Source organism: Acromyrmex echinatior, chromosome 12 (genome assembly GCF_024713525.1).
Source record: "Acromyrmex echinatior isolate Ae372 chromosome 12, ASM2471352v2, whole genome shotgun sequence".
NCBI lineage: Eukaryota > Metazoa > Arthropoda > Insecta > Hymenoptera > Formicidae > Acromyrmex > Acromyrmex echinatior.
The window spans coordinates 2,379,947-2,390,356 of NC_141863.1; the positions used below are offsets into that span (position 1 = coordinate 2,379,947).

Consider the following 10,410-nt stretch of genomic DNA (forward strand, 5'->3'; position numbering starts at 1 on the left):
CTAACATTATTTTATAAATAATTATCTTACCTTATATTTCCGTTCATCATTAAATTGCCAATGCTTTATAATATCTTATAAACTAAAAAGAAGGCAATTATAGAGGCAGAATAAAAAAGGAAGATGATATAGGCAAGAATGTGAAATAATTTATTAAACCAAGTTTACCCAAGTTTAGATTGTAGAGAAAGCATACGTTTATTTACATAGTATATAAATATTATTGTCAATTCCTGAAGAGCAAGATTAATAAATAAAAGTTAACCCCTTGCGATGAGAAAATATATTAAAATATCGTACTTTTAAATTATCTTCGATCATTTAATAACAGTCATTTACGTGACTTATAAAACGTTGATGCGTTTCATGAAATTTTACAAAAAATGCCATTTTTTGTGACTATATTTTTTGAATTACACATACTAAATATAAATTTTAAATATTATTTCTTCTGTGAACGCAAGGAGCTAATAAAATAGCGATTTGTAGCATAGCCCCGTACATGCCTCGTAATAGATATCTCATATTCCGTTTAGATATAAAATATTAACTTGTTGTATTTTAAGCAAAAATAATTAACATAAAAATTTGTAAAAATTATAAAATAAAGAGTCACATCTAGAACGATCGAAACGCTCTTATTTTATTTATTTACTATTTAATAATAAATAACTTTCTCTTATCATATTTTTAAATAATCCGATAGCGATAATTCCAACAATATTATATATATTATGATATATAAATAGAATAATTTAAAAATGATATTAATCTTTGTATTAAAACAATAAGTTGCATTTATTTCCTATTTTGTCAAATGTTATTTTTCATCATTACTTTTTGTAAAGCTAATTCTGACAACAAATCTTATAATTCTAATTTGTAACAATCTTGACAAAAAAATAATTAACATGCGTAAAGAAAAATTAAAAATATAATACAATATTTTAATAACAAGTCACAATATACTTGTAAACAGATAATACGTAAACAAGTAAAGTATACAAAAAAAACTTTTCTTAATTTGTTCATGATACTATTAAAATATTTTATATGCTATTTGATGAGGCAATTTTTGCATTTTTATTTCTTTCACTATTTATTAATTAATTATTGACTAGTTTGATTTGACTAGCTTTCACCAAAATATTAATTCAAATATTTGAATAAAATGCAATAAAAATGAAATTGCATCATTGAAACAAAGCTAATCCATTTTTGCCCTATTATATTTTAGCACATTATATTAGTAGCACCATATATATTTATTTATTTATATTATAATAAAAATTTTCGTTTATTCCTGATAAAAAGCAAGATACGTAGGAAAAGCAGTTTGAAATCGAATTATTCGCTTATCTGCATTAAAAAATTTGGATTTTTTCTCGCATAGGGAATACAATGTCGAGCATTATATGTCATTATTTCCTTCACCATATTAGTTTGTGACCTGGTTAAGTAATAATACGATACAATATGAAAATCGGTATCATCGAAATTGAAAATTAAATATTCCACCACCTTTGTATTTATTCCATTCGATTGTTGATTCCTTTCTTCATCAGATTTTTACGAAATAGGGGCATATATAGAACGTCTATTACCTGGAACTTCCAAGTTGGCAGAAGTTATGATGGAACCTAAACTATTCGTTGCCGTACATGCATAAGTCCCGGCATCCTCTACGTAAGAAAAATGCATAATTATCTGACAGAGAATTATTATTTTCTTCTTTATATTTGAATATAATTATTTCATTCAAATAATTTTAAGCAAATAATTTTGTAAAAATTTATGCAAAAATAAATTAATACAATTAAAAGATTAAATAGCAAACATAAATATTATATATATATATATACACTTGTACCGTACCGGGTAAAGCTCTCATTATGGTAAGACGACAAATGCCGTTTCTGTATTGAACTTCGTGACTCTTAGAATTTTCTACGATTCTATTGTCTTTTGACCATAGAATATTGGGTTGTGGTTCTGCTTGAACAATACATTCGAATCTAGCTGGTTGTCCGCTTATTACCGCAATATCTTTCAGTGGCTGTAATAATGATCAACATTTCTTTGTAACATTCTTGATTAGAATTATTTTAAAATTAATAAAAAGCCTTTAACATTATTAATGTTATTAATTTAACTATATTACCGTAATGAATGTAGGAGCCTTCTTCGGTAAAACTTCGATATAAGGTTGAATTACTTCTGTAATCGATGACACGCCGTTGCTAAGCGGCCAAGGTGAACCTATACAATTTTTTTTATAAAACTTATTGGAAAAATAATATTAATATTTACTAACAGTATGTAGCAATAAAAGAATATAGACGTGGCAAAGTGATTAATGCGTAATTTAGTATAATTGTACAATAGCAAGTGACATAAATTGTTAAAACCTAAAATCTAAATAAATAATATGTTAGCACGCATGAAAGTAAGTAGCATTTAGTTTTAAAGTAATATTTAACAATGTATCATGAAAGGCTTATTACACTTAATTATTATTATTGATTATTATTTATTTCCTAAATTTTTTGATGTTGTAAATTCGTTAGAGAAATCTCGAGAAAAATCCGAGTACGCAAAAAGCAACGAAGCAGTTTTAATGCAAATTACAATAGAAACTATAGCTATTCAAAAGTATAACAAGAGATTATTTAATAAGAATTTCATTACAATAATATAACGATTGAAGCAAAGCAAGAAAATTGAATAACGTCAACACATGTTCTCGACGGCAGGTATGTACCTGCAGAATCCACATTACTAGGTGGTCCAGTAGCGCTACTCTGTCTTGGAGAGAGGCTTGGCAGACTTGGACTAAGAGAAAGCGGACTGGGTGTTGTATGATCCCATCTTGATGATGATACAGAACTAGGTATGACGAGACTTGGAAGCGCCATCGAACTTTCTATACTAGCTCCCTTCGATTGTTTCTTATTGAGATTTTTCATATCTTCAGCTTCAGAAAAGTCGCTTTCCGATGTTGGCTCCCATTTAACAGTCTTTGAGTTTTCGAATTTATTTCCTATCTTGTTCTGGCGGTTCAAAAATGTGCCTTTTTTCATAAAACCATTTGTTTTCTTTTCAGTAAACTCATGGATTATAGGCACTTCTATGTCACTGGAACGTTTCTGTCCTTGAATTATCTTCTTGCTGCTTTCAACCGTCTTTTTACCTTCGCCAGGTAAAATGATACCAAATTCGTAGCCAAAATCGTACTTGAAATATACGAGTCCAGTATCCGGATCAATTTGTTTTGTTCCTGTTTGCGTCAATGAACATTACACGCTTATATTACGCTAATGTACTTTATTTATGGACTTCTTCATATATATATATATACACGATCTATTTTATACTTTACGATAGTGAGATTGTAATTTACAAGTATGTAAATGTGTGTACATGTGTTATATTTTTATATTAATTATTTTTATATTATATTATATTATTTATAATACATGTTTAATATATGGACATACAAATTACGAGTCACAATTATGAGTCAAATATATCTTTTTAATTAGAAATTAAGAAAAGTAATATTATTAGTATTACCATGTTCAGAGACTCGCGATTCTTCTCTATAAGTTCTTGGCTCATCACTATCAGTTATTTTGGAGTCATTAGTATGCTTCAAAATCGATTTACCCTGTTTCAAATCTGATTGGATATCACTTACAAATTTTTCGGTTTTTGATTTGAAGCTGCTCGTCATATCATTCATGTGACGTGACGCAATGTCTGCGAAAATTTCAGAACTTTATATTTTGTACAAAACAAGAAAGAATTCATTTACCTATTTTTCAAATAAAAAGAAAACAAACATTATTTATGCACAAGCACTATTTCTATATATGTGTAAAACAAGAAAAAGAAATTAATAATTAGTCAAATAAAGAACAAATGACCGACAAAGATGTAAAGCGATATAGTTGTGAATGTAATTACTAATTTATCTACCATTGTTTATCATTTTGTCGCAAAAAAAATATGTCTATACATCTATTACAAACATAATGTAAAAATGTTATGTAGCATTGATATTGCTCTTACGGCTTGCTGCTTTTTTTACGTCGCTTTTCGAGATGAATCCATATTCAGGTGGTGTACCAGGCTGTAAAATATTATCGACCTTTTCGGAAGTTGTATGTTGCTGATATTTTTGGAAATTAATCTTTTTATCTATATCTCCTCTGCGAATCTGCGTCAGTGACGAAAAACTAGTGTCAAATTCCATCGGTGATACATTGTATATCGGTGCACTCGAAGATCTTGCACTTCTTCCTGTGGGTGGTTGAACTTTTCGATAATATGGATCCTCCGTGTCACTATCTGCTGGAGCCCATTTAGGTCGAATTCTGCTTGAATCTACATCGCTCTCGTAATCAGATTCTCGAAATTGTCCTTGTACAAATTTTTTCGGTTTAGGCACATAATAATTAGCTTTTTGCTGTTTTTGGACAGTTGTGGTATTTGTGTCGCCAAACTTGATGACGCGACTTGTTTGCTCAACAGTAACAACCCTTCTAGAATTCTCCGTTGATTCGTCCATCCTTACGGTTTTCTTTGTCTCTGTGCCCATCGCATTGGTAAATGGCATGCTTGTATGTGCCTCGTAAAATTGTCGTTGCGGCTGAGGTGGTGCATACGCGATTTCTGGTGGAGAGCCGGGTAAGAGAACCGTTTTCGGTTTTGTTGGTACGATTACTGTATGTTGTTTGTGAGACGAACTTGGTTCCATTGGTTTTCCTATATGAAAAGTTTGTCCGTGTGATCTTCTTCAAACCTTTTCTGACCGCTCGAGAAAAGAGCATAGTAACAAAGGAAGATAGAATAGTAGCGGCCGGTTTCACACGTCGAACAGATCTTATTAAAGCAAGAAAATAAAATTTAATGAATTTCGGTCTTGATATATTTTTCATGTTACTTTCATAAATTAAATATTGATGATATGTCGGACTTTTCTCGATCTTGAAACGATGATGAAACCGGTTATAACTAGATAGTGGAAGGCATGCTCCATAAGAAATAAATTCACTATGTAAAAATAAGCTGTGGCGATTATAAAAGAGACGAAACTTAATAATCACTTCTAATTGAAAGAAATAGCATGCAAGATAAGTTAGATAAGAAAACTTATGCATGGATAAAGCAAAAAACTATACATTATTAATTGAAAAATAAAAATTAAACATTTGTTTGTTAAGGATTTAGCTTCTAATTATTTTCTATTTAAAATACATAAAATTATAATGTAATTCGGATTATAAAGCAGTGGTCTAATTGTGACTATAAAACAGTGGTCATATATATTTGTTCAATATATTGTCAAAAATATGTTGTCTTTCATATCATTCTTTCTGTATCACTTATATTTATAACAGAATGAATTGTATTGTAATATATTATATTCTAACATAAATAAATATATATCTATATATAATTATTTATGTTAATATACTGTGTCTCCAGATATATTATATATATATATATATATATATATATATATATATATACCGTTAATTAAACAATTTATTAGTATTATATATATATATAAAACACTAATAAATTGTTTAATTAACGGTTTAATGATACAAGTCATATAATTTTATACATTGATTAATAAAGTATTTCAATTTAAATGTTAATTTTAATAAGTAATACCTGAATCGGCAACATTAAATTTCGTGGAGCTAACTGTATGGCACGACAATATTCTACCATCATCACTCTCGTAGTCGCTCTCGCGGAAGTCACCCTTCACTAATTTCGAAGGACTCGGAGAAATCGACAGAATTTTTTCTGCTGGTACCAATTTTCTATGTAATTGGTTTAGGGAATATCCCGTTTCCTGCAAATAATATTTTTTTAAGACTTCTGATTTAATGCACTTATACATAGCGCTACAAAAAGCACAAATGGCATACACACATTTATTAATATTATACAATCTGTTAAATCTACGAAATATTTCATGATATTTATTAATTATTGATTTCCTAAGCAAGCATTAAAAAATAACATTTGAAATGGCACACGGACACGCATCAAATCTCGAACCTTCATGGATTCGAATCTGCGCAGACTACTGCTGTCAGTTGCTGATTCGTAGCTCTTTTCCAACGAGCTACGTTGTTGTTGAACAGCTTTGGGTGTCGCTTGTGCACTACAAATAGATGGCAAGACAAAGGAAGATTCTTCTTTTTGCAAATGATCAGTTTTGTAACTACTTTCAAAGGATTTCGTTCTACTCTCAGTAGTACGGCTCTCAGTGTGAACTATTGTTGAAAGTCCATCGTGTTTTCCAAGAAATTTTTGCGTAGTCACAGATGAAGCCTTCTGTTGAAATGGCTCATCAGTATCTGCCATATAACCACTTTCTTGTTGAAAAACTTTTGTTTTAAACTTTGGTGATTCCGGTTTTTTGACAGGAGATTTTGGCATCAAACTCTTTGTACTTGGCTGTACGTAAATTGGTGGAGAACCAGGTTTCAGAGGAATTAAGTTTTGCTGTTGTTGTTGTTTGACTTCTCTTTCATGTCGTTTAAATATTATTTTTTTTGCTGCCTTTTCGGAAGATTCTGTGGTAACGAGTGATGATCCTGTAAATTGTGCAGGAGTCTCAAATTTGGAAGGTGGAAGTGGCTCGGGTTCGGTAGATCTTGGCCTCGTCGACTGTTTCGGAACAGGTGCTTTAACTCTTCGATAATGTGGTTCTTCGTTGTCGCTCTCGTAAGGTCTCCATTTTGCTTTTGGACGACTATCAAAATCGGACTCGTAATCACTTTCATGACTAAAGGAACCTTTAACAAATTTTGACGGAAGTGGTGTCGAGAGTTTGACAGGTTTTTTGGCTGGAACAGACGGTGGTGTAATGTGTACATCTTTTGGTGGAAGTATAGGTGGTTCCTCTACTCTTTCTTCTACTGTCGTGGTATGCTCCAATCTAGTTTTTTCTTTTATAAAAGATGGTGATATATATCCAATTTCCGGAGGAGATCCTGGCTTGATAGTGACAGAGTCTATTTCTGTCTTCATAAGATGTGGTGTCGGAAGTGATTTGGTAGCTGGTTCGACTCTCTTTACCAAACTAGGTGCTTTCAACTCTTTGTCTTCTGTCCAACGTTTCGAGCTGAAATCTTCAGATTTTTGTGTCGTTTCAGATTTTTTCATGTCACATTCAGTAATGTATTTTTCAAACAAAGCTTTCTCTTGCATAGTATTTACAGTATGATCGACTTTAATTGTCTCGGCATTATAGATTATCGGACCTAATTTCGTAGGCGGAGATGCTTCTATTATTTTTTCAGTGAACTCTTCTTTGGTACACCATGACTGTTTCTGTACATTGGCAGACGATTCCGTACTAATTTTCTTTATTATGCCTTCCGGTGTTTCCTCAATTTTCTGCTGAAAGTCTTTCGAAGAGCTTTTGTATTCTTCAATAGGAACATTCCATTCATATTTTTGAATAGGTTTAGTTTGTGGTGGCCATGATTTTCTATTTGATTCTACATATTTTTTCGCCCAGGATTTTTCCATTGCCAATGCATCTGCAGATGGTTTCGGCGATGTAGATCTCAAAATTTCTTGCTGACTAGAAGCAGCTGAATGACATCTATATTCTGATAGATCTGTAGACACGTGCGATTTAGTTTCCACATCCGATGATGATGACCACGGTCTAATAGGAGAACTACTTCTCAATACAGACGTTGAAGCGTATCTCCATGGTTCCATCTTTTCTTCTTTAAAGTATTTGCTTTCCTTCTTCTCATATGCATCTTTCTTTCGTATGCATGTTTCTTCAAATGTTTCTTTCTTCTCAAAGGGCGGTGGTATTATAACTGCGAGAACAGGTTCCGCAGCTTTGACAGGTTCTGTTACTTTTGAAGTAGACGTAGGAAAGATCTTTACGCCTCCGATTGGAGCATCTATTGGAGATAATGTTTTATCAAAAGATTCTTGAAGCTGTTTTGCCTTAACAAATACATCAGGTCGTTTCTTTTTCTCTTCTGGTTTTGGCATGTAGCATATCTCGGGAGGTGGTTCCGGCACAAGATCAAAACTTTTCATCATCATTTTAAAATTCTCCGTCTGATTTTGTAGTTGCGAAATGGACGAATCGACAAATGTCTTTTCCTCTACAGTTTTTTTTACTTCCATTGAGGGCAACTTAGAACTCTCATATGGAAATTCAAATAGCTTATTTTCCACTCCACGAGATGATGATCCTTGTTCTAATTTGGTAAAAATATCCTGAGCGGTCTTCTTCATTGTTTGCAAGTCTGACGATCTTACCTCTGGTTTCTTTGTTTCCTGATAAATAGTTGCTTGCTCATAATTCTTTGTTAATTTTCCAACTTTCGCTCCTTGAAGCCCTTCTTCTGTTAACTTAATCATTTCCTTTGGCCCTTTTGGCATTATCTCACTTTCCTTCGTAATGGACTCGAAGAAACTCAACGCATCTTTTTTTACAATCGTAGAAGTTTCTATGTTTTCGTTGTTAATCGTTGATTTTTCCTCTGTTTTTATTAATGGCTTCGTAACATTTTCCTTGTCACGGTCGATTTTCTTTGTTGCGATCGTTTGCTCGATTCGAGGTTTAGACTCCACAATAGATGGAGTTTTATGTTCAAGTTTCATATGGAACTTCTGTTCTGACTTCGTTTCGGTTTCATGGGATTCGATTGTAGATGAAATCGTTTCCGATTTACTAGTCTTTGCTTCTGGTTCGATCTTTTGCATAGTATCAATTGTACTCGATATCGTAACAGGCTTGGGCAATTTAACTAACGCTGTTGTTGGTATCTGTTCGCTTATTAAAGTACCTGATGATATCTCTTCCTTTTTCGCTTCGGACTAAGTGTAAATATAATATAATATAATAATTTTAGAAGTGTTTAGAAACAATAAATACTACTGATTTCAGAACATTAAATTTTATTCCATTTATATTATCATAATAGAAATATTATAGCTTGCTTATATTAAAGATAAGTTACCTGGATGACATTTTTATCCTGGATATTTTCATAAATGACAGTTTTATGTACTTCGACCATAGTATCAGGCTTTGGTTCGAAGACCGCGATATCAGCGATACTCTGTGCCTCGCCACCGGCATTCGTTGCTCTTACCATGTATTTGCCGGCATCTTCTTCTTTAGCTGTTTTATATGTAATACAACAGATTAACAAAATAAATTCTTAAAATATTTAATAATTATTAATTATAAAGTGAGAGAACCGTTAATAAAAACTTATTCAATCATATGATGAGAATTTATGAATAAAAATATATACCCTTGTCTATAATCAACGTGTAACAATTTCCTTGTTGAGTAATTTTTAATTTTTGTGGTTGTTCATTAATTAGAATATCGTTTTTATACCAATTAACTATTGGCTCAGGAATACCAGTAATTTCTACTTCCATAATAACACGATCTCCTTTTTTTATTACTTGAGCTTTGAGGCGCTTGCCGAAAACCGGGGGAAATATTGTTTCTAAAATTATACAGTGAATACATACATTGTATAAAATATACATTGTATAAAATTTATGTACAATCTTCCTTGATTAATTTATATATGTATGCCACTGTTTGAGATCGGTAATTCAAAAAAAAAGGTAAGAATTCCTTCGGTCGACCGACAGTAATTGTTATTGAACGCACGCACAAGGCGAGCTCGTGATTTCATCTCGAGCCTGACTTTAAGCCTCATCAAAGTCAGAGATTCATTGTTCTGTAGTCTTTCAAAACAATTCGGTACACGCAAACAGGCACCGACAACGGACCATCGAAAGTTCTAGAACAATTCGATTCGCGCACGCGAGCGCCGCGCTCCGACGAATACGTCACGCGCTGTCACCAATCCCGCGTACGGATTTTCTGTCGCGCATGACTGTTACGTTGAACGTCGCTAGAAAAGAATCGAAAGCGCCAATCAATTTTGTACAACCAATGCCACGTGATAATTACGATTGTGGCAAAATTTAATTGGATTTCTCCCAAGAAGAAAGCCCGGACCGGAAGTAATAAATGCTTCGATCTCGCCGGTTCTAAAGGCAGATTGCGCAGATTGCGGAAATAGTCTACACCGCTTATACCGTCTACACCGCTTAGAATTCTTAGACTTCTCAGAGTTCTTACTTCCAAAAAAGTTCTTAGAGTTCTTAGAGTCATAATCTCGCTTCGTAAAATCGCCGTGCTAACCGTTTAGTGAAATCGCTATAAATCGAATCTTTCAAGAAGTGCCGAGAAAAATCGCCGTGCTAACCGTTTAGTGAAATCGCTATAAACCGAAACTTTCGAGAAGCTTCGAGGAAAATCGCCGAGATTTTCCATCACCGCATTTCCAAGCTCAATTTGGAAAAGGTGACCGCATT

At 32.6% G+C, this 10,410-nt stretch overlaps 1 protein-coding gene across 2 annotated transcripts in view; it reads right to left on the minus strand.

Moving 5' to 3' along the window:
• sls (sallimus) overlaps positions 1 to 10,410 on the minus strand; it is a 133,217-nt gene that overhangs the window by 91,322 nt on the left and 31,485 nt on the right. Inside the window, exons 41-50 of one of the 2 annotated variants that reach the window (XM_087412214.1) lie at positions 9,324 to 9,527; positions 9,024 to 9,187; positions 6,079 to 8,880; positions 5,683 to 5,869; positions 4,072 to 4,767; positions 3,574 to 3,759; positions 2,762 to 3,277; positions 2,162 to 2,259; positions 1,876 to 2,056; positions 1,605 to 1,682 (exon numbers count right to left, since the gene is read on the minus strand). In XM_087412214.1, the coding sequence (XP_087268340.1) occupies positions 1,605 to 1,682; positions 1,876 to 2,056; positions 2,162 to 2,259; positions 2,762 to 3,277; positions 3,574 to 3,759; positions 4,072 to 4,767; positions 5,683 to 5,869; positions 6,079 to 8,880; positions 9,024 to 9,187; positions 9,324 to 9,527 (5,112 nt within the window). Of the gene's footprint in view, positions 1 to 129; positions 1,683 to 1,875; positions 2,057 to 2,161; positions 2,260 to 2,761; positions 3,278 to 3,573; positions 3,760 to 4,071; positions 4,768 to 5,682; positions 5,870 to 6,078; positions 8,881 to 9,023; positions 9,188 to 9,323; positions 9,528 to 10,410 lie in introns of those variants that run through there. The other variant, XM_087412213.1, reaches the window with a different exon arrangement.